Source organism: Tamandua tetradactyla, chromosome 1 (assembly GCF_023851605.1).
Source record: "Tamandua tetradactyla isolate mTamTet1 chromosome 1, mTamTet1.pri, whole genome shotgun sequence".
NCBI classification, from domain to species: domain Eukaryota; kingdom Metazoa; phylum Chordata; class Mammalia; order Pilosa; family Myrmecophagidae; genus Tamandua; species Tamandua tetradactyla.
Window position 1 is genome coordinate 15733133 of NC_135327.1, and position 23551 is coordinate 15756683.

General features: G+C 37.7%; 1 protein-coding gene across 5 annotated transcripts in view; it reads left to right on the top strand.

Annotated features, from left to right (window-relative positions):
* NDRG3 (NDRG family member 3) overlaps window positions 1-23551 on the top strand; it is a 166785-nt gene that overhangs the window by 133727 nt on the left and 9507 nt on the right. For all 5 annotated transcript variants that reach the window (XM_077169479.1, XM_077169516.1, XM_077169507.1 and 2 more), the window contains 4 exons: window positions 6997-7100; window positions 8226-8291; window positions 8401-8452; window positions 12750-12797. In XM_077169479.1, the coding sequence (XP_077025594.1) occupies window positions 6997-7100; window positions 8226-8291; window positions 8401-8452; window positions 12750-12797 (270 nt within the window). The remainder of the gene's footprint in view (window positions 1-6996; window positions 7101-8225; window positions 8292-8400; window positions 8453-12749; window positions 12798-23551) is intronic.

Here is a 23551-nt window from a genome sequence, read left to right on the forward strand (position 1 = left end):
TGCATCCTCTCTCTTCTTCTTTTTGTTAATCTTGCTAAGGGTCCATCAATCTTATTGATTTTCTCATAGAACCAACTTCTGGCTTTGTTGATTTTCTCGATTCTTTTCATGTTCCCAATTTCATTTATTTCTGCTCTAATCTTCATTATTTTTTTCTTTTGCTTGCTTTGGGGTGAGTTTGCTGTTGTTTCTCTAATTCTTCTAAGTGGATTGTTAATTCCTCGATTTTTGCTCTTCTTTTTTGATATACGCATTTAGGGCAATAAATTTCTCTCTGAGCACTTCCTTTGCTGCATCACATAAATTTTGGTATATTGTGTTTTCATTTTCATTTGCCTCGAGATATTTATTGATTTCTCTTGTAATTTCTTCCTTGACCTACTGGTTGTTTAAGAGTATGTTGTTGAACCTCCATATATTTGTGAATTTACTGGCCCTCTGCCTATTATTGATTTCCTTCTTCATTCCTTTATGATCTGAGAAAGTGTTTTGTATGATTTCAATCTTTTTAAATATATTGAGACATGCTTTGTGACCCAGCATATGATCTATCCTTGAGAATGATCCATAAGCACTTGAGAAAAAGGTGTATCCTGCTATTGTGGTATGTAATACTCTATAAATGTCTGTTAAGTCTAGCTCATTTATTGTATTATTCAGATTCTGTTTCATTATTGATCCTCTATTTAGATGTTTTGTCCATTGATTTGAGTGGAGAATTGAAGTCTCCTACTATTATGGTAGATTGTCTGTTTCTCTTTTCAGTGTTTTCAACATTTGCCTCATGTATTTTGGAACATTCTGGCATGGTGCATAAATATTTATGATTGTTATGTCTTCTTGTTGAATTGTTCCTTTTATTAATACATAGTGTCCTTCTTTGTCTCTTTTATTTGTTTTACATTTGAAGTCTAATTTGTTGGATATTAGTATAACTACTCCTGCTCTTTTCTGATTGTAATTTGCAAGAAATATCTTTTCCCAACCTTTCACTTTCAACCTATGTTTATCCGTGGGTCTAAGGTGTGTTTCCTGTAGACAACTTATAAATGGGTCCTGTTTTTTAATCCATTCTTCCAGTCTGTGTCTTTTGATCAGGGAGTTTAATCTATTAACATTTAGTGTTATTACTGTACAGTAGTACTTTCTTCTACCATTTTGTCTTTTGGATTTTATATGTCATATCTTATTTTTCTTCTTTTTACCTTTACTGATAGTCTTCAGTTCTACACTCTTCTCACACCTCTCTCTCCTGTCTTTTCCTGTCTGTCTCTAGTGCTCCCTTTAGTATTTCTTGACGAGCCAGTCTCTTGGTCACAAATTATGTCAGTGATTTTTTTGTCTGAAAATGTTTTAATTCCCCCCTCATTTTTGAAGGACAGTTTTGCTGGGTATAGAATTCTTGGTTGGCAGTTTTCTCTTTTAGTAACTTACATATTTCATCCGACTGTCTTCTCACCTCCGTGGTTTCTGCTGAGAAATCTATGCATAGTCTTATTGGGCTTCCCTTGTATGTAATGGATTGCTTTTCTCTTGCTGCTGATTGCTTTTCTCTTGTTTAACACATCAAATTTTTCAATTCTTTTTTTCTTGTTTCTTGTCCTGCCTGTATGGTACCTTTTCCCCCCCTTAGGAGCATCTACTTAGGTATTATAGACCCCAGCTAGGTTTTCCCAGACCAAACTGGCCTTCTGTCAGGAGAAAAGAGTCACCTGCCTCAGTTTTCTCTGAGGGTGACCCAGCAGGTTGAAAGGCTTTCCTCTGAAGTCTCTGGACTCTGCAGTTTTCCTATCCTGCCCTGTGTGTGGCGTTTTCTGTCTGCAGGTCCCACTATCATCATCTTTTAAGCTTAGGTATTATTTTGGCTGAGTATAGAACCTAGTTTGAAAATCCTTTTGCTTCAGAATTATGTAAACTTTGTTTTGTTGACTTCCAGCTTCCAGTATTACTATTCTGATTCTCAATTGTTTGTATGAAACCAGTTTTCTCTCTACAAACGTGTAGGATATTTTCTTTGTCCTAATATTATAAATTCTATTGTGATGTGCTTGGTAATTCTATTTTCTCCCATTGTTTTGGGAATTCAGATGGACCCTGAACATCTGGAAACTCATGACCTTCAATTCTAAAGGATTTTCTTGAATTATATAATTTCTTTCTTACCCTGTTTCCTCTGTCTTTGACCTCCTTTTATTTGGGCTTTAGGATCTTCTGCTTTGCCCCTCCAATTTTTTTATCTTTTTTTTTTTCCTATATTTTCCATCTATAATTCTTTTGCTCTACTTTCTGAAGGATTTTCTCGGATTTACCTTCCAACTTTTCTGTTGAGATTTTCTGTCTGCTATTTTTAAATATCAAGAAAACTTTTTTGCTCTCCAACTCTTATTTATAGCTTCCTGTTCATTTTCATGGATGTAGTATAATATTCTATGAGAATATTAATGATTTTTTTGCTGAGATATTTTTTCTACCACTTATTAATTTTTTATCTTTCAGTCCAGATCTCTCTCTCTCTTTGTCCTATTTTGTGTCACTGAAACTAGATCTTGTAAAGCATTCTTCTTTGTCAAGTGACACACGCATTAGAATTTATAAATAAAGGACATTGGAGGGACACTGCAAGGCAACAATGGCAGAAAGGTACATCTCTTCCCAGATTCTGTGCATTTCTTTTTTTTCTTTTTTCTTTTGTATATTAGTACTGAAGTCAGTGGCTTGTTATGTAGGTGGCCTGGTAATGTTCATCTCAGCAGCCTTTTGGTCATGCCTTCTCCATTCTATTTTTCTAGGAACCAGTCAGAAAACTGTATACTTGTACTTTGAGCATGGCAAATTTAACATAAAATTTTGTTAACTCATAGAAGGTGGCTCACTTCTCAAAGAGGTAAGAAACAACAGTAGGAGTCCAGAAGTAGTAGGTGCAAACAAAAACAGCTACTACCTCGAGGCTGAGGGACAAGGAATACTGAAAGAACTAAGGATTTAGTTGAGCCCCCACTACAAAGCCTGAGCTACATCTCATACAATGAGTATGTGGTTTCCACAGAAAGCATAGCCAGCTTATAGTAAAGAAACTTGTCAGAGCAAGGAGACCCATATCTGACCCTAAATCTCCTCACCAGTTGGGGGAACCATCTGGTGGGATCACCAGTGACCTTCTTTGTCTCATGTAAGAGGTTTTTTTTGTTTTTTGTTTTGTTTGTTTTTTTTTAACATGGGCAGGCACCGGGAACCGAACCCGGGTCCTCTGGCCTGGCAGGCAAGCGTTCTTGCCGCTGAGCCACCGTGGCCCTCTTGTAAGAGTTTTTTACTTGAAGTCTAATTTATCTTATATTAGTATAGCTACTCTAACTCTCTTGCTTACTATTTACATAGCATGTTGGTTTTCTTTTTTCCATTTTCAATCTATTGTGTCTTTGAATTTTTGAAAACAGCACATAGTTAGGTCATGCTTTTTTATCCATTCTGGCAGTATCTGCTTTTTGTCTGGAGAGTTTAATCCGTTTACATTTAAAATAACTATTCATAATTCACAACTTTCTTCTGCCATTTAAAAAAAAATGTTTTTATTGTAAAAATATAACATACAAACATTCTTGGCATACAAACATTCCATACATGGTGTCCAATCAATGGCTCACAATATCATCATATAGTTGTATATTCATCACCATAATCATTCTTTTTTTGCACATTTGCATCACTCCAGCCAAAGAAATTTTTTTAAAAAAAAGGAAAAACTAATGCATACCATATCTCTTATCTGCACCTCTCATTGACCACTAGTATTTCAATGTACTCAATTTATTTTAACGTTTGTTCTCCTTTTTTATTTGTTTATTTTTTATCCATGTTTTTTACTTATCTGTCCATACCCTACTTCAAAGGAGCATCAGATACAGGGTTTTCACATCACACAGTCACATTGTAAAAGCTGTATCATTACACAGTCATCTTCAAGAAACCTGGCTCTGGTACACAGCTCTACAGTTTCAGGAACTTACCTCTAGTCTCTCCAAAGCACCATAAACTAAAAAAGGATATCTATATAATGCGTAAGATAACCTCCAGGATAACCTCTCAACTCTGAAATCTCTCAGCCACTGACACTTTCTCTCTTTTCTCTCTTCCCCCTTTTGGTCAGGAAAGTTTTCTCAGTCCCTTGATACCAGGTCCCGGCTCATCCTGGGATTTCTGTCCCACATTGCCAGAGAGATTTACACCCTTGGGAGTTATGTCCCACATAATGGGGAGGGCAGTGTTGGCTTAGAGAGATAGAGAGAGGCAACATCTGAGCAACAAAAGAGGTTCTCTGGGGCTGACTCTTAGGCCTAATTTTAAGTAGGCTTGGCCTATCCTTTACAGGAATAAATTTCATAGGGGCGAATCCCAAGATCGAGGGCTTGGCCTACTGATTTGGTTGTCCCTTCTTCTGCCATTTTGCCATTTATTTAATATTTATAGTGTACTATTTGAACCCCTGCTCATTTCCTTCTGTATATACTTTTCAGATATTTTCTTTGGGCCTGAAATTTAACAACCTAAGTCTTTAACAATCATGTTTGGTTCAATACCACCTGTTTTAATTTCCTTGTTGCCAAAGCAAATACCATGCAGTGGGTTGCTTAAACAGTGGAAGTTTATTAGCTCACAGTTTTAAGGCTAGGAGAAATCCAAATTGACATGTCATCAAGGTGATGCTTTCTTCCTTGAAGACTGGTGTTCTTGGGCTGGCTACCAGTGGCCCTTGGTCCTTGGCTTTTCTGTTGCATGCATTTGCACATGGTTGTGTCTTCTCCTCTCTCCTAGGTCCTGTAGACTTTCGGCTTCTTGCTTCCCATGGCTTTCTATTTGTCTGAACTTCATTCTTTTTATAAAGGACTCTAGTAATAGGATTAAGACCCATCCTGAATAACTTAGGTTTCTCCTTAACTGAAGTAACTTCATCAAAGGTCCTACCACAGTGGGTTCACACCATGTGTAGAACCTGTTTTTCTGGGTATTTAGCTTCAAATCACCATACCACCTTAATTTCAAGAGCATACACAAACATTGTTCCTGTATTCCTCTTCCACCCATATTTTTATTGTACTTGTTACTGATTACATATTTATGCCTTTTTTATGTCCAAAACTGTAGATTTATCATTACTTCTTAGGCATTTGCATTTTAGAATCTGTAAGAAGTATAAAGTGGAGTTATGTAGCAAAAATACAATAGTACTGGCATTTATAATTGCTCTCATGGTGACCTATACCAGAGATCTTTATTTTTTTATGCTTCAGTCCATGGTCTAATGTTCTTTTCCTTTCAGTCTTGTCATGAGGACCTCCTTAGATTTTGTTTACCTGGGAATGTCTTGTAATCTTTTGTTGTACACTATACATTTTAATATTTTAATGTGTTAACTCTGGGATTTAGTTCCTAAGCTGTCAGTACCTTAAGCTTACGTCTAGCTAGTGATATGATGGAGATTTTCTTGAGTGCAGGAGCTAACAAAAAAAACAAATCAATGCCAAAAAACAAAATACCTTTGACAGTCTATAAATTGACTTTGCATTGACTGTTGCTCACAGTTTAGCTTTTCTATGAAGAAGATCAGCCTGAGGCAAAAGTGAAGTGTTCCGTCTTTTTTATGAAGCCTATGTCTTGTTCTGGGTGTTTTTTCACTGGTGACCTTAGAAATGCCCCCCAAGAATCTGAAAGTCCCTTCTACTCCCTGTGAAGTAGACGCCTCCTCCTACTCTCCCTGGTATCTCTATTGTATGTCCTAAAACCTGATCCTCTCTCTCAGGCTGCTTTGACTGAGTTGTTTCATACACTGCTTTAGCTGTCCTTAAGCAGCTTCTGCTTACTGGGCAAGTTCTGGGAGGGTGAGCCAGAGAAGAGTTTCCCGATTCAGTCTTTCAAGCAGCTGTCAGATAGATTGGTACCTACATAAAGGCACCCAGTATGCACATAGGGGTTACTCTGCTCCCTCTGGAACAGGGCCAGGGACCCATAAATGGGAGCACAGGCTAGCTCCACACCATACTGGGGAGGAGTTAGGAAAAGTACCAGCAAAGATGGCACACACTTGTACCATTTTTAAAGCTGCATTTTCTTGATTCAGCGCTTGCCCAGTTACTGCAACCCCTTAACTGTTTCTCAGAGTTTTGAGGAGGATCATTATGCTGGGTTTTGCTAATCATTCAAAGATTCTCCCTGGGAAATCTTATGCCTCCATCTTGTTTGACCAGCTACATCATTTTGTTTCTCTTATATTTTATACCTTTAATAAATATTGATAGTAAGATTAAAATATAAATTGAGTAAATCAATAAAATGTCATAAGTGGAATATAATATGTAATTCTATAATACATATTGTTAAATGATAGGATATAAATAGGTAATCCAATGATATAGATAGATTAGTTATACAGTTTTTTTACATATTAAGAGAAGTAACTTCTGTTTATTTTACGCTTTACAGTTCACATACCTTTTCTTATTTAATCTTTATAACAGCCCTGTCAGGTAACTGGTTATTATTCCCATTTTATAGACAATAGCCAGATCTAACTATTTTCATGAGAAATGGCAGAATATGGGGGGGAGGGGGGAAACATGAATAAGAAAACTAGAATTCAGAATAGTTACGTGACCTGCCTAAATTCCACAGCTAGTACTTGAATCCATATATAGTGCGTTTTTCACTGTGCCCACATAAGGATGTTCAGAGTATAATCACATGTTTCAGCTCTTGACCTGGAATTGATTACCAGCTATTTCCAGGAGAGGTTCTTTTCCGCTCTTATCGGAGACAATATATGTGAATGAAACAATCTAATGCAAATAAAAATCATTTTAGTCATCTAGCCTATCAGTGAATCCAGGTTCTGTCCAAGTTCCTATCATAGACAAGGAGATTTGACTTTGAGCATTGAGAATGCGAATCAAACGAGATGCACTTGTTCTGTAGCTTAGAAGCTGTATCTTCTTTCAATTGTTCTAGGAAGAATTGCAGGCCAATCTGGACTTGATACAAACCTACAGACTGCATATTGCTCAAGATATCAACCAAGAAAACCTGCAGCTCTTCTTGAATTCCTATAATGGGTATGGTTGTTTCCCTTCCTTCACTTAAATGTGGACCCGCTCTAAAAATATAATTGAGAAAACAAAGAAAAATATGTAATTAATATTTAATGGAAGTGAAGTGGGAAATAAACTACTTCCTCCAGTGTTGTTGCTGAGATTGCAGTCATGCACTGTTTCACCACAGTAGATGAGGAAGGACTTGAAGATAGATACAAAAACAGATTTCCAGAAGAGCAAGTAAACTGAAAGCCATTTCTAGCTTAAAATTACACCAGTTGTAATTTTAAGATATTTAAGACAAAAGGTACCTAAGTTGATACACACGAAAACACACACAGATAACTTAAGATGGCACAGAGAATGCATGTAAGGGAGACAAAGGCCAGAGGTCTTGGGCCTTGAATCAGTTTTTCTTTGCCAACATCTTGTCTTCAGACAGAAGGATCATATCGATACCAGTAAGCTTGTTTTTATATCCCAAAACTTACTGTTATTTCTCCCCCATTGACTGAGAGAGCCTGATTCTTATTTTGGGACCAGCTTCTCCAAGACAAAAATGGTAGTTCCTTATAGTTTTCTGAGAACATGGAAAAAGATTGAGAAAATGGGTCAGCCATAAATTACCCAAAGTCACATAGCCAGTTAAGTAGAAAAGCTAGGTTTGAACTTGGCTTCTCCAGCTCTTTCCTCTGTATGACAGAGCCTCCCTAGTTTCACTTGAATCAGAAAGATTTATTAAGTACTGTGCTAAATAAACTGTTAGTTTCAGGGAAAGTGTCCTTCAAAAAGTGTAAATCATTCCCATCTTTTCAAGAATTTATTCCTATAAACCTGTTGGAAAATTATACACAGGACTTGAGGGTTTCAGTGGTATTGCTGTTGAGTTTTGAGGTTGTGTCATTTTAGCATTCCATATTGCCCCTCAGGTCAAGCCAGGAGTCTTGTTTCTATTCTTTACCATTTGAGATGCCACTGAAACAGCTACTTGTAAATAAAGTATACAAGGGCCACCTTCCCTGATTAGGTGTGAAAGAAGCATAGGTTTTCACCTTTCTTAATACATTTTGGTTTCTTGACCAGGAAATAACCTGAATTGCTATGATTTTATCTGAAAAGGGTGTTGCTTCTGCTTTGTTTTTTCAGACGCAGAGAACTGGAGATTGAAAGACCCTTGCTAGGCCAAAATGATAACAGGGGGAAAACATTAAAGTAAGTTCCTCTGTTTCCCCACTAAATCTTTGCCTCTCATAGACTAATTCAGTGTATAGTGGAGTGTATGTGCTTATTTACTGACACATCTTGTTTTGCCTATACCTAGATGTGCCACGTTATTGGTAGTCGGGGACAGTTCACCTGCAGTTGAGGCTGTGGTAAGTTTGTCCTGATGTTGTGAAGAGGAATGAGATTAAAATGTAATAAATTATGTTTAGCACACTACTGACACACTAGAAACAGTTGGTAAATATTAGTTTTTATTATTTCTCTGTGCACAGATCAGAATTTGCTCTTTGTTACACATTATGGAAAATGAATTCCTCATCAGTCAGAAGGTTTCATCAGATGGTATCAGTGCTGCCTTTGATTGCTTTGTGTAGTAGTTTCACTTGTGGCAAGTAGTACAACTAAATACCATTTATTTACTGTCACATTTCTTGCAGCCTCAGCCTTTTCCAACACCAAAATCTGGATCTATATCAGCAGGCTTGCTGAAAGTTCTTATGCTTTCCTCTACCCCGTCAAGCACATAGCACATTAATAAAACTTGTACATAGTGTAGAAAATATGAAGTTCAAAAATAGGACAAGAGAGAAAATCAGGATCCTATTACTCCAAAATAAACTGTCCTTTTCTTTAACATAGACTGGGTCACATTAAATATACAGGATTTCAGGATCTGATTTACTTAGCACTGTTGCTAACAGTTTTCCCTATTATAAAGTCAGTATAAATATAATTTTGAATATCTGTATAATATGCTATCTTGTAGATGTACCATCATTTATTTAACCTTATTCTCCCTGATCATTTCTGATTTTGCACTCTTAATAATGTTGCTGTTAACATCCTTATACAATCTTTGACTAAATCTTTATTTCCTTGGAATAGATTTCCTGAAGTGGAAGTAATCTGTCAAATATCATAAACATTTGTAACATTTTTAATACATTTTGCCAGATTCCTTTCCTGAAAGCATATATGAGTATATCCTGCACCAGAAATATGAGAGTTCCTGTTTTACAGCACTCTGTCCAGCATTGAATTCTTTATTAATACTTAATAGGTTAAAAATGGACCCCATTTTTAGATGTTTTAATTTGCAATTCTTTGATTACAAATGATATTGGCACTTTTTAGCATTGCATTTCTTCTTTCATACAGCATATTTAACTTAAGTATCTTTGTGAAAGTACCTGGTTTTCTATGGCAGGTTTCACTTCAGTAAGAGCAAAATATCAGATGCTGAGGCTTTTTGGAGAGGTAGTCTAATAAACAATCAGAGGTGTAGACATAGGTAGGAAGTTTTGTGTGACAGAGAAATGTTCGTAAAGTGAGATGTGACAATAGAATATATTCACATCTCCCTGAATTTCCTTGTAAAAATACTGTCTCTGGTGTAAAATACATGGCATAGCTTGAGTACAGAAGCAAAATAACCTTAATTTAGAAAAAGCAAAAAAAACTTCAAAGGTAATAATTGGTATAGTGATGATACCAATTCACCAAGAAGGAGTTTTGTAAAAGTCATTATTTTCTGGCTGAAAGGGTGGAGATGCATGTTGCAAAAATATCCATCAAAAACATTTTTAATAAACACATAAACAATATGATTCTGTTTTTGGAAAATATCCTTAATCAGAACTCCCTAGTAATTTGGGTAAGTATTTTCATGAATCTTTGATCTAAAGTTATTTGCCTTTTAAAAATTTCATGGACTTCAAGCAATATTTCTAATTATTTTTCAAGACTATATAATTTGACCATATAGATAAGATCTCTTCCTCATTCTGATTTCTTCATCCTCAGTATTTATAGAGAAGAACTTCAGGAGCCCCATCTATACCACAAAGTAGATGTTCTTGTAGACACAGTCAAACCTAGCGCTCTAGCCCAAGAGCATTTATTTATTTATTTTATTTTTGCATGGGCAGGCTCTGGGAATCAAACCCGTCTCCAGCATGGCAGGCAAGAACTCTGCCACTGAGCCACTGCTGCCTGCCCTCCAGCCTTAGAGCATTTTATCTCACAAATTGGTAGGGATAGAGGGAGATCTACACATGGGAAAATAAGGAGAAACTCCAGAAGTTCTGGTCACTGTTGCTGGCTATTTACTCATTTCTCTATTCGGCATTATTTTTTGACCCTCTCTTGTTTGCTCATTGCTGTGGAGAATAAAAAATTGAATATGACAGTCTGCATTTGGGGAGATGGAGAAGAAAGTCGACATGTCAAAAACCATCTGGAAAAAAGAAACATCTGGAAGGTTGGCCTTCCAGATATCAAGACTTCTCATCAAGTCATAGAAATTACAAAGTAGTAAATCAAGGAAAGCACGATTTATTATAGTAAGTCAGATCTGGGAGTTCATCCATCCAGAAGACATTGCATATCAACTATGTTTTGAGCACTGTGCTTGGCAGTTAGGGATCCAGTTTTTTAATTCTAACCTTCAGATGTGATGCATTTTCTATAGTAAACTGGTACATTTATTTATTTATTGCTTGTACTTTTTTTGTATTTATTTATGTACTGTCATTGGTACAGAGTTTGATTCAATGATCCTGGCTTTTTGGTCAACCCCTAATAGAGAATTTTGTATACTGGGGCATCAGCAATCTTGAGAGCAGAAAGCTCAGTTTCATTACTGCTTCTTGCCTATATAATTGTAATAAGTCCTGTTTTAGTTTGTTAATGTTGCCAGAATGTAATATATGAAAAATGAGTTGGCTTTTATAAAGGAAATTTATTTTTACAAGTTTACAGTTCTAAGACCATGAAAATGTCTAAACTAAGGCATCCAGAGAAAGATACCTTAATTCAAGAAAGGCCAGTGTAGGAAGGCACATGGCTGGCGTCTGCCGGTTCTCTGGCTTCTGGTTTCAAACATCTTCCCAGGGATGTTTTCTTTCTGCATCTCCAAACATCTCTGTCTGTGTCAGTACTGAAGCTTTTTCCATAATGGTTCCCTCTTAAAGGACTTCACTAAGCAGGTAAAGACCCACCTTCAAGGCACGAAGATATAATCTCTATGGAAACCACTTAATCAAAAAAGATCCCACCCACAATTGGGTGAGTCATATCTCCATGGAAACAATCTAATCAAAAGGCCCCACTTTAAATAATAGGTCTGCCCCTGCAAGATTGGAAATCTTGGAGTTTCCAAAATTTCCAAGAACATGCCTTTTCTGGGGTGTACAGCATCCTCAAACCAGCACAACTCTCTAATTGCCTCTGCCATCTGTTGTAAAGACCATTGCTGGTTATTTTCCTAAAACATTTTAAGTCCTGTCCCCTCAAAAACTTTTTGTGACTGCTTGTCTTCCACAGTCAACTCCAGCCAGCCTCTCCCAGCCTTATCTCTAACTGCCTCTTCATCCCACACTTGTCTGTAACCCTATAGATGCCCTGCATTTTATCTTCACATCCCCTGTGTCTTTGCTTATGCTTTTCCCCTGACTCTGAAGTCTTCAAATTCCCACCCGTTCTCCTTTATCTATCTGTGTAAATTGTACTCTTCTGTCAATACTTAGCTCAGTTTGAAGTTTTTAAAAGTCACTTCACTCTGCCTTGCGTTATGTTTCCACCCCACTATATTCTAAACCCTTAGAACATTGTTTTTTATGTGTGCTTGGCAAATGTAAAGAATTATATAGTTCCAGCTGAAGATAATAGTCATAAAACATTGCTGAAGCTACAGATTATCTAACCCAAACATTTTATTTGAGGTCCCTCTGCATTTGTGGATACAAGGAAACAAGACACCAAACATGTAAATACACAAAGTTATAATTCTTTCTTTTGGTGTCCCACATGGCTGGGTAGCATTCTACCACTAAACCACCCATGCATTCTTTGCAGTTCTTAATTCTGATGTGGGCTGTGGTAAAAATAACAGGGTACAGTGAGAGAATAATCATGGTGGGGACCCACTTTAGATTGTATTGCAAAAAACCTTGAGGCACAAAGGAGTCAGGATGTGAAGAATGGCAAACCCAAGCACCTCAAGGGCACAAGAGAGGGTGGGAAGTGAGACATAGGGAGGAAAGTAGGTTTCAGTCATTAGAGGCAGTAGTGCTGAGAAGCCATTGAAAAGATCCCCAAAGATTGGGCCACTCACATTTTAAAATGGTAAAGTAATTTGCTCCATGTCATGTAGGCAGTAGGATGAATTAGATTCAACATGTAGTTCTTCAGAGACTACTAACAGATTTAGAAAATGAAAATCAGATTTTTAAACCTGTTCAGAAGTATCAGATATAAAGTATATCATCCATCCATCCATCACCTACCTTATATTTTGGTAATCTCTTAGGCTGATTCAGCCATTTCTAAACTGAGTTGTTGATCCTACAAGATCATTCTCATGCTAAGCCATTTCTTATTTTTCTAGCAATATGTAAAATTCTATTTCCTGTTTTTCTCTCTCTCTTTTCTTTCTTTTTTTTTAAGGTTGAATGCAACTCTCGCCTGGACCCTGTAAATACGACTTTGCTAAAGGTAATGTGTCTTATTCCCTCTCTGCCAACCATCTGCAAGTAAATTATACATTCAAATTATTATGTTTTCTGGAATAGTTGTCTAGAAAGAAGCAAAGTTTCTCTCGCTTTGATTCTCTCTATCTCTTTAAAACAAACACAAAAAAGTCCTGACTATATTCTCATTGTAGGAAGTTGGAAAAATAAAGAAAAAGTTGAAATAATAAAATAAATTAAAATTACCCATATTCTACCACCCAAAGGTAATCACTGATAAAATATTGGTATCCTCTTCTTATACATTTTTCATCATTAAGATTGTGGTACAGTTATAGCCATGTATCTGTTTTCCTTAACTTTACGACATAAGCATTTTCCCATATCTTCATAGACTTCATAGACATTTTAAAAATTAAATACATTTATTCTTTTTTTATGTGTCTCCATATATATGTATGTATTTCTGTATCTATACATACACACACAAAGAGGCAGATATGTGATATGTATCTCATAGAGAATTTTGTTCACACCTCTTTTATTTGTTTTATTTTGGGGGATGCATGAGCCAGGAATTGAACCCAGGTCTCCAACATGGTAGGCAAGAATTCTATCACTGAACTACCCATGCACCCCACATTTTTTAATGTTGTTAGAATTAAATAAGATGATGGATAGGAATCTGTTACATGCTGAATCCTGCCGTACTGGTACAGAAGCTTCTGTCTTAACCTAGATTTTGCTAGAGCCTCTACTAAAATGTTTAAGTAGCTGACCTAGTTTGAATCTGGAGTACTATAGATTTAAGTGCTGATGTTATGTAGCTTACTGCTCTTTCCTTACCTGAAAGACCTCTGCCTTCTTCCCTTTCTTTTTGAGATGTGCTTGAAAGGAAAGTGCTGTTGCCAGAGGCAGCCCATAGTTGCTAGAAATACAGCATAAGAGTAACACTCTGGTGACCAAACTCAGGATATTCTGGACTCCAGATGATTGTCTAAAATATGACTTTTTAAAAAAAAGTATGTGGTTTCATCCCTGTCCCAATCAAGACAGTGGAATGAGATGCTTCAGGGCTTTATCCACCCCATAAATGCTTTGAAAAATCAGCAAGAACATCTTTCTCAAAGCTCTAGAAAACAGTTACAGTACTGCAGTAACAGGGTAAGTTCTGACTTAAGAAAAAGGAATCTTAAAAGATATAGGTCTTGGGTGGGCCGCGGTGGCTCAGCGGGCAAAGTGCTTGCCTGCTATGCCGGAGGACCTCGGTTCGATTCCCGGCCCCAGCCCATGTAACAAAAACGGAGAAACAAAATACAATAAAACAAGAAAGTGTTTAAAGATGTTTCCCTTTCTTCCTTCCTTCCTTCCTTCTATCCTTCCTTCCTTCTCTCTGTCTTTAAAAAAAAAAAAAAAAAAAAAAGATATAGGTCTTGTGGTACCCTGGCTGGCCCCTTACCCACTTCCCATCATCTGGCATGGAGCTGGCCCATGCTCCTAATGTAGTTCCCTCATTTCAGAGGGATTAGAGTAACCATTGTACACATAGTGGGAGCATGTATGTCTTACCCAGTCTTTTTGGTGGTGGCCTGAGGGACTCACCAAACCAGAACTTGCTGTGCATTTAGATGGGATGCAGCAAAGGCAGTGCTAAGAGGGAAATTTATTGCCCTAAATGCCTATATCAAAAAAGAAGAAAGAGCAAAAATCGAGGAATTAACTGTCCACTTGGAAGAACTAGAGAAAGGACAGCAGACTCACTGCAAAGCAAGCAAAAGGAAAGAAATAATGAAGATTAGAGCAGAAATAAATGAAATTGAGAACATGAAAACAATTCAGAAAATCAGCAAAAACAGAATTTGGTTCTGTGAGAAAATCAATAAGATTGCTGGACCCTTAGCAAGATTGACAAAAAGAAGAGAGAAGATGCAAATAAATAAAATCAGAAATGTAAGAGGAGACATCACCACTGACCCCACAGAAATAAAGGAAGTAATGAGAGGACACTATGAACAACTTTATGCTAATAAACTCAACAATGTAGATGAAATGGACAACTTCCTAGAAAGGCATGAACAACCAGCATTGACTCGAGAAGAAATAGATGACGTTAACAAACCAATCACAAGTAAAGAAATTGAATCAATCATTAAGAAGCTCCCCAAAAAGAAAAGTCCAGGACCAGGCGGCTTCACATGTGAATTCTACCAAACATTTAAGAAAGAATTAGTACCAGTCCTGCTCATAATCTTCAAAAACAGTGAATAGGAGGGAAAGCTACCTAACTCATTCTATGAAGCCAACATCACCCTCATACCAAAGCCAGAGAAAGATATTACAAAAAAAAAAAACCTGCAGACCAATCTCTCTAATGAATATAGATGCAAAAATCCTCCACAAAATTCTAGCAAATTGAATCCAGCAGCACATTAAAAGAATTACACATCATGACCAAGCAGGATTCATCCCAGGTATGCAAGGATGGGTCAACAAAGAAAATCAATTAATGTAATACACCATGACAAGAAATCAAAGCAGAAAAACCACATGATCATCTCGATTGATGCAGAAAAGGCATTTGACAAAATTCAACATCCTTTCCAGTGGAAACACTTCAAAGAATAGGAATAGAAGAGAAATTCCTCAACATGATAAAGGGAATATATGAAATACTCACAGCTAACATCATCCTCAATGGGGAAAAACTGAAAACTTTCCCCCTAAGATCAGGAACAAGACAAGGATGTCCACTGTCACCATTGTTATTCAACATGGTGCTGGAAGTTCTAGCCAGAGCAATTAGACAAGGAAAAGAAATACAAGGCATCAAAATTGGAAAGGAAGAAGTAAAACTCTCACTGTTTACAAATGATATGAGACTATATGTCAAAACCCAGAAAAATCCACAGCAAAACTACTAGAGCTAACAAATGAATACAGCAAAGTGGCAGGTTACAAGATCAACACTCGAAAATCTGTAGTGTTTCTATACACTAGTAAGGAACAATCTGAGGGGGAAATTAAGAAAAAAAATTCCATTTACAATTGCAACCAAAAGAATAAAATATTTAGAAATAAATTTAACTAACGAGACAAAAGACCTATACAAAGAAAACCACAAATTGTTCAAAGAAATCACAGAAGACCTAAATAAATGGAAGGGCATACCGTGTTCATGGATTGGAAGACTAAATATAGTTAAATTGTCAGTTCTGCCTAAGTTGAGTTACAGATTCAATGCAATACCAATTAAAATCCCAAAAACTTACTTTTCAGAAATAGAAAAACCAATAACCAAATTTATCTGGAAGGACAGAGTGCCCTGAATAGCTAAAAGTATCCTGAGAAAGAAAAATGAAGTCGGAGGTCTCACGATACCCGACTTTAAGGCATATTACGAAGCTTCAGTGATCAGACAGCATGGTGCTAGCATAAAGATAGATGTACTGACCAATGGAGTTGAATCGAGTGTTCAGATATAGACCCTCTCATCTCTGGACAGTTGATCTTGAATAAGGCAGTTGTACTGGTTTGAAAGGATGTGTGTCCCCTAGAAAAGCCATGTTTTATTCCTAATCCCATTTTGTAAAGGCAGCCATTTCTTTTAATCCCTATTCAGCATTGTATGTTTGAAACTGTAATTAGATCATCTCCCTGGAGATGTGATGTAATTGAGAGTGGTTGTTAAACTGGATTAGTTGATGACATGTCTCCACCCATTTGAGTCGGTGTTGATTTGTTTCTGAAGTCCTATAAAAGAAGAAACATTTTGGAGATTGAAGATTCAGAGAGAGCAGAGAATGCTGCAGCACCACAAAGTAGAGTCCACCAGCCAGAGACCTTTGGAGATGAAGAAGGAAAATGCCTCCTGGGAAGCTTCATGAAACAGTAAGCCAGGAGAGAGAGCTAGCAACTAGAACAGCAGTCAAGCCAACTTACCTGGGCTAGAACAGTCTCTTCAATAACTGGTGCCTAGAGAACTGGATATCCACATGCAAAAGAGTGAAAGAGGATCCACATCTCATACCTTATACAAAAAGTAAGTCAAAATGGATCTAAGATCATAAAACTGATAGAAGAAAATGTGGGGAAATAATAAATCTTATAATAAGAGGCAGTTTCGTAGACCTTACAGCCAAAGCACGAGCATTGAAGAAAGAAAGAAAGAAATGGGACCTCTTCAAAATTAAATACTTTGCGCATCAAAGAACTTTTTCAAGAAAGTAAAAAGACAGCTTACATGATGGGAGACAATATTTGGAACCGATATATCAAATAAAGGTCTAGTATCCAGAATATATAAAGAGATTGTTCAACTCAAGAAAAAGACAGACAACCTAATTACAAAATGGACGAAAAACTTGAACAGACACTTCTCAGAAGAGGAAATACAAATGGCCAAAAGGCACATGAAAAGATGCTCAACTTCCCTGGCTGTCAGGGAAATGCAAATCAAAACTGCAATGAGATACCATCTCACACCCACCAGAACGGCCATTATCAATAAGACAGAAAACGACAAGAGAGGATGTGAAGAAAGAGGCACGCTTATCCACTGTTGGTGGGAAGGGGAAATGGTACAGCCACTGTGGAAGGCAGTTTGACAGTTCTTCAGGAAACTATGTATAGAATTGCCATATGACCCGGCAATAGCATTGCTAGGTATCTACTCAGAGGACCTGAGGGCAAGGACACAGATGGACATTTGCACACCAGTGTTTATAGCAGCATCATGTACAATTGCAAAGAGATGGAAACAGCCAAAATGTCCTCAACTGACGAGTGGCTAAACAAGCTGTGGGGTTTACATATGATGGAATATTATGCAGCTATAAGACAGAATAAAGTTATGTAGTGTGTAACAACATGGATGGACCTTAAAGACATTATACTGAGTGAGATTAGCCAGAAACAAAAGGACAAATACTATATGGTCTCACTGATGTGAACTAACATTAACAAATGAACTTGGAGAATTTCAGTTAAGAACAGAGACAAACAGGAGATAGAAATAGGGTAACTGGAACTGAAGGGAAACAGATTGTGCATCGGGACTGATTATAAAAATTCAGAAATGCATAGCACAATATTACCTAACTGTAATACAATAATGTTAGAACACTGAATGAAGCTGAATGTGAGAATGATAGAGGGAGAAGGCATGGGGGCACAAAGGAAATTAGAAGGAAAGATATATGATAAAGACTGAGATGGTATAACCCAGGAATGCCTAGAGTGTATAATGATAGTGACTGAATGTGCAAATTTAAAATTGTTTTTTTTGAGGAAGAACAAAGAAATGTCAATACTGCAGGGCGTTGAAAATAGATGGTAATTAATAGTTTAAAATTTTAACTTCTGTGTGAGACTAAAGCAAAAAATGTTTGTTTGGTAGAAAATTTATATTTTGACTAGTGCAGTTTCTATTATAACTTATGTGGACAGCTTAATTGAACAGCATAAGTACATGGAACCTTGGGTAGGTCCTGAGATTTTGTAGGTTTGTCCAGAGTGATGCCCCAGAGTGATTTGAACAGTGAATAAAAAAGTATTTGCAAAGTCCCCTTGCGGGAATGGTGAGAAAGAGGGAAAATTGAACTTCCCCAAGTGGAGAATTCTTGATATTCTCACAAGCAGTGAGGACAACCAAAGCAATAGGCTGAGCCCCCAATCTTGGGGTTTGTTCATATGAAACTTAACCCTGCAAAGGATAGGCTAAGCCTACTTAAAATTAGGCCTAAGAGTCACCCCCAAAAAAACCTTGGTGGTTTTGTTGCTCAGATGTAGCCTCTCTCTCTCAGCCAAGACAAGTAAACTCACCACCGTCCCACTCTCTACGTGGAACGTGACTCCCAGGGGTGTGGACCTTCCTGGCAACGTGGGACAGAAAGCCTAGCATGAGCTGGGACTCAGCATCAAGGGATTGAGAAAACCTTCTCAACCAAAAGCGAGAAGAGCAAAATGAGACAAAATAAATGTCAATGGCTGAGAGATTCCAAACAGAGTCGAGAGGATATCCTGGAGGTTATTCTTACGCATTAAATAGGTATCACCTTTTTAGTTAAAAAGTAATGGAGAGGCTGGAGGGAACTGCCTGAAAATGTAGAGCTATGTTCCAGTAGCCATGTTTCTTGAACATGAGTGTATAATGATAAAGCTTTTGCAGTGTGACTGGGTAATTGTGAAAACCTTGCGTCTGATGCTCTTTTTATCTACCTTTTCAACAGATGAGTAAAGCATACGAATTAAAAATAAATAATAGGGGGAACAAATGTTAAAAGAAATTTAGGAGGGAAACATTTTGGAGAGAGCTCAGGCACAGACATTTGGAGATTCTTAACTAAGAGATGAAACCTGGAGTTTGCCCTGGAGAAGCTAAGTGAGGTTTAGAGTGAAAGCCCCTGGAATCAGATACTGAAAGCTGCAGAGCAGGGAGCAAGGCTCAGCCGATGCCTGCCACGTATCTTCCCCGCTGACAGAGGGACCCCGGATGCCAGCTGCCTTTCTTCTGAGAAGCTTTAGAAAATTCATTGCCAGCAGACCTGCAGTACAAGAAGTCCTAAGTTCTTTAGGCGAAAGGAGTATGACACAAGTGAGAAATCTGGATTTATACAAAGATATGAAGAGTCTAGAATTCAGGTTTGGTTTCAAAACCACAGAACAAGACAGTTAAAGGCACAGCGACTGAAGTCTGAATGCTCCTTAGGAGAAGAACAAACCCAGGTTCAGGATCAGACTTTGCTTAAGACTCAAGAGTATTTAGCAGCAGGACACAGAAGAAACCATATGTACATGACAAGATCTCAAATCAGTATCCTAGTACAAGCCTTTGAGAAGAATCAGTTCCCTGGTATTGCTACTAGGGAAGAACTGGCTAAAGAAACAGGCATTCCAGAATCAAGAATTCAGATATGGTTTCAGAACCTCAGAGCAAGACACCAAAAGCGGAGCAAAGGGGAACCCGTGAATTCCTTGCCCGATGCACCAAACACGAGGAAAGAGTTAACCGTCCAGCAGCAGCAAAATGACCATTTGCCTGTTCCAAGCAGGTCCCAAAATTCTTCTCCCACCAATTCTTTAACCATCAATCAAAATTCTTGTATTCTGCTTTACACATCTTTTGTTCCTTTGGATCCCTTTGTGGATGATGTGAGCCAGGCACTAAGTGTCGTGATGGTCCAGCCTACCCAGACCGTGCAGGGGGAAGAGAACTCTCACCAACCTTTGACACTAGTGAATCATTTGCCAACAGCACTGCCTCCAGAAACTGAGTTCTCAGATACTCAGACTCCTTTCTGTCCCCAGGATCAGGGAAGATGCCAGGATCACAACGAACAAACAGGCGTGGAAGAACTGCAGTCAAAGAACTGTTTGCAGCATAAACCTGATAATAAAAAACAGTGCGAAAATCTAGATCCACGAGACATCACTTTATTTTTGCAGTGGTGGGATGAGTGGTGCCAGGCTCTGATTGCAGAATGGGAACCCCCTGAAGGGTCGCTCTGACATCCAGGACCCCCTGAGAGAGACCTGCAGCGGCCTCTGGCACAGTAGGCTGAAGGATCATCTCTTTTATCTGACCACCTGCACCAGCACTATCCAGAAACGTCAAGCCTTTAAGTCAACATCTACCAACCACAGATTGAAAGTAAGAGGTACAACTTTTTCTGAATCCAGATCCACAGGAGCAGGGCTCTCCAGTACCCGAACTACCCCTCAGCAAAGTAGATTTTCAGGCCCTGCTCCACATGGTATGAAGCTCACCAGGGCCTCAGCTTCAAGAGAAGGATGTCATTCCCAGCACCCTAGTCCAGGCCTCCTTTCCTTTGATGCGGAATCAGTGGCATTTAAAGGGTAACGAATGAGGAAGGCACTGTGTGTGTTCTGAAGCAAGACTAATGCACAAAGAAGGATAAATCCTGGAATCCCCAACGCGGAATTCTACCCTGCCCCTAGGCAGTGCTTACTTTCTCTACTTTCATCGAGTAAGTGTTCAGTGAAGCACACAACCTCTGGAGGCACCGTGGGCACCAGACAGTGGACACGTTTACTGAATCCTTGATAAACAAAAGCATTTTCGTGACAATGTGGCCTCCTCCCTGTAATCATCATTTCTTCAGGAGTCTGGGCAATCCATGGACTGTAAATGAACTCACGGTAGGGGAAAAGTCTGTCTGCCTTTCTTTCCCTTCTGGCCTTGAGGAAAGTCAGACTTGGAATGAGGTTGATATATGGAAAATGAGGACGTGCTATACTAACTGATGATGTATATTCATAAAAATGAGTTTTTCCCTAGTGTGAGGGTTAGAATTGGGAACTGGAAACTACCTCAGTATCCAGCAATAAGAGAAAGATTAAACATATTATGATGAATTCTTGATGTACAATATTATCTTTTCCTTCGCCCATTTAAAAATACAGAAAGTTGCAAGGAAAATTATAATTGTAACATCATACAATCACAGAATAAAGTCTATTGATGTCACTGTTTCCACTTTTTTTAGGTTTTTCATTTTTACCTGTATATCTATTAAATTCCCAATTTTATAATAAATTATAGGTACACCTAAAAATTCTAGTTATTCTCAGTTTACTCCCTGCTCCTGAATTGTTAACTCCTAAAAATACAACATGGTGTAGCAAGCTGTATGGCATTTATATTGGTGTAATAAAAAAATCTTTGAAAAATAAATAAATAAATAAATAAATTTAGTAGATTGAAATGCTAGTGATCAATGAAAGGGGAGGGTAAGGGGTATTGTATGTGTGAATTTTTTTCTGTTTTTTGTAATTTTCTTCTTCTGAATTGATAAAAAATATTCTAAGAAATGATCATGATGATGAATATAAAACTATGTGATGATGTTGTATATTATTGATTATATATGTAGAATGGAATGATCATATGGTAAGAATGTTTAAAAAAATTTTTTTAATTAATAAATATATATATTGGGTAGTAGAAATATTAGCGGCCAATAAGAGGGAGGGGTAAGGGGCATGGTATATATGAGTTTTTTCTTTTTTTTTTTTATTTCTTTTTCTGGGGTGATGCAAATGTTCTAAGAAATGATCATGGTGATGAATATACAACTATGTGATGATATTGTGAGTCATTGATTTTATACCAAGAATGGAATGTTCATATGTTTAGAATGTTCATGTTTCTAGCTTGTTATGTTTTGTCAATTAAAAAAAATAAAGACAAAAAAAAGGGAGGGAGAGAATAAGATGTTCCCAGATAAACCAAAGCTGAGGGAGTTCATCACCACTAGACTAACCCTACAAGAGTTGCTAAAGAGTTCTGCAAGTGGAAAGGAAAAGACACTAGACAATAGACCAAAGCCACATGAAGAAATAAGAATCTACACTAAGAGTAACAACGTAGGTAAACATAAATGCCAGTAGCATTGTTTCTTGAGTTTATAACTCCACTTTTAACTTCCTGCAAGATGTAAAAGGCAAATACATAAAATGTAATGATAAACCAGGGCCAGCTGCGGTGGCTCAGCGGGCATTCTCGCCTTCCATGCCGGAGACCCAGATTTGACTTCTGGTGCCTGACCAGTGGTTTGGACTCATAATAAATTAAGGTGGAGTGATGGGGTGGTATTGGAACAGAGTTCATACATACCATTGAAGTTAAACTGGTATCTCAACAAACAGCAAGCATATTTTAGAGTTGCAATGGTTCATTTAAGCTTCACAGTAACCAAAAAGAAAATATTGGGGAATATGAAGGCTCACAGAGACAGAAATTACAGTACATGTAGCCAGGGTTCAGGGCCAGGAGGAATGGGGAGTTAACACATAGTAGGTGTAGGGCTTTTCTTTGGGGAAATGAATAAGTTTTGGTAATGGAAGGTGGTGAGAATACCACAACAATGTAAAGGTGAGTAATCCCACTGGATGATATGATTGAGAGTGATTGAGATGGGTAAATTCGTTATATATATATGTTCCCACAATTGAAAAAAAAAAATGAATGAGCAACTAAAGAGACAATAACAATTAAATGCAATATGTGATCCACGATAGCATCTAATAAAAGTTGAAAAGGCCCCAAAAGACATTTTGGGGACATAATAGAATGCAAGGATTATATCAATATTCAATTTCTTGAACCTGATAACTGTACTTAAGGTGATTACATAAGTGGATCCTAGTTTTTAAGAAATGTATGTGGTGATATTAAGTGTTCAAGCAGATGATGTAAATATAAAACCTCTAAACTCAGGAGTTCAGAAAATGGATTGATGGATAGAATGGATAGATTGATGAATGGATTGATGGGTAGGAATGATACAGCAAATGTGGCAAAAAGTTAAAATTGATGGATCTGAGTATCTGGGGGGACAGATGTATGTATGTGTATATATGTATATTATCTCTATGGGGTTTGTATTATTTTTGTTGCTGATGAGTAAGTTTGAAAGTGTTTCAAAATAAAAAGTTTTTAAAAAATTAAAGTATGTGACTTCCAGGAAGATGGCGTTGCTGGGTGGCCCTGCTCAATGGGACAAGATAGGGGATGGAGAGAGAATCATCCTGTGGTCCTGAGGGGTGAATAATCTAAGGGTCTCCAGTTTTAAGGAGGAGAGAGGTGGAAGGATCAGAAACAGGGGGAGTGGGGTAAGCTGGATCGGCCATTAGCCCCACTTGGGGCTGATGGTGGCATCTGGGAAAGTGTGGATCGGAGGGAACTGACCTGTCGCTCTGCTCCAGCCTGTTCCGGCTGCTGGCTAAGGAAGCCTCCCTGAACAGCTGCACAGCTGGATG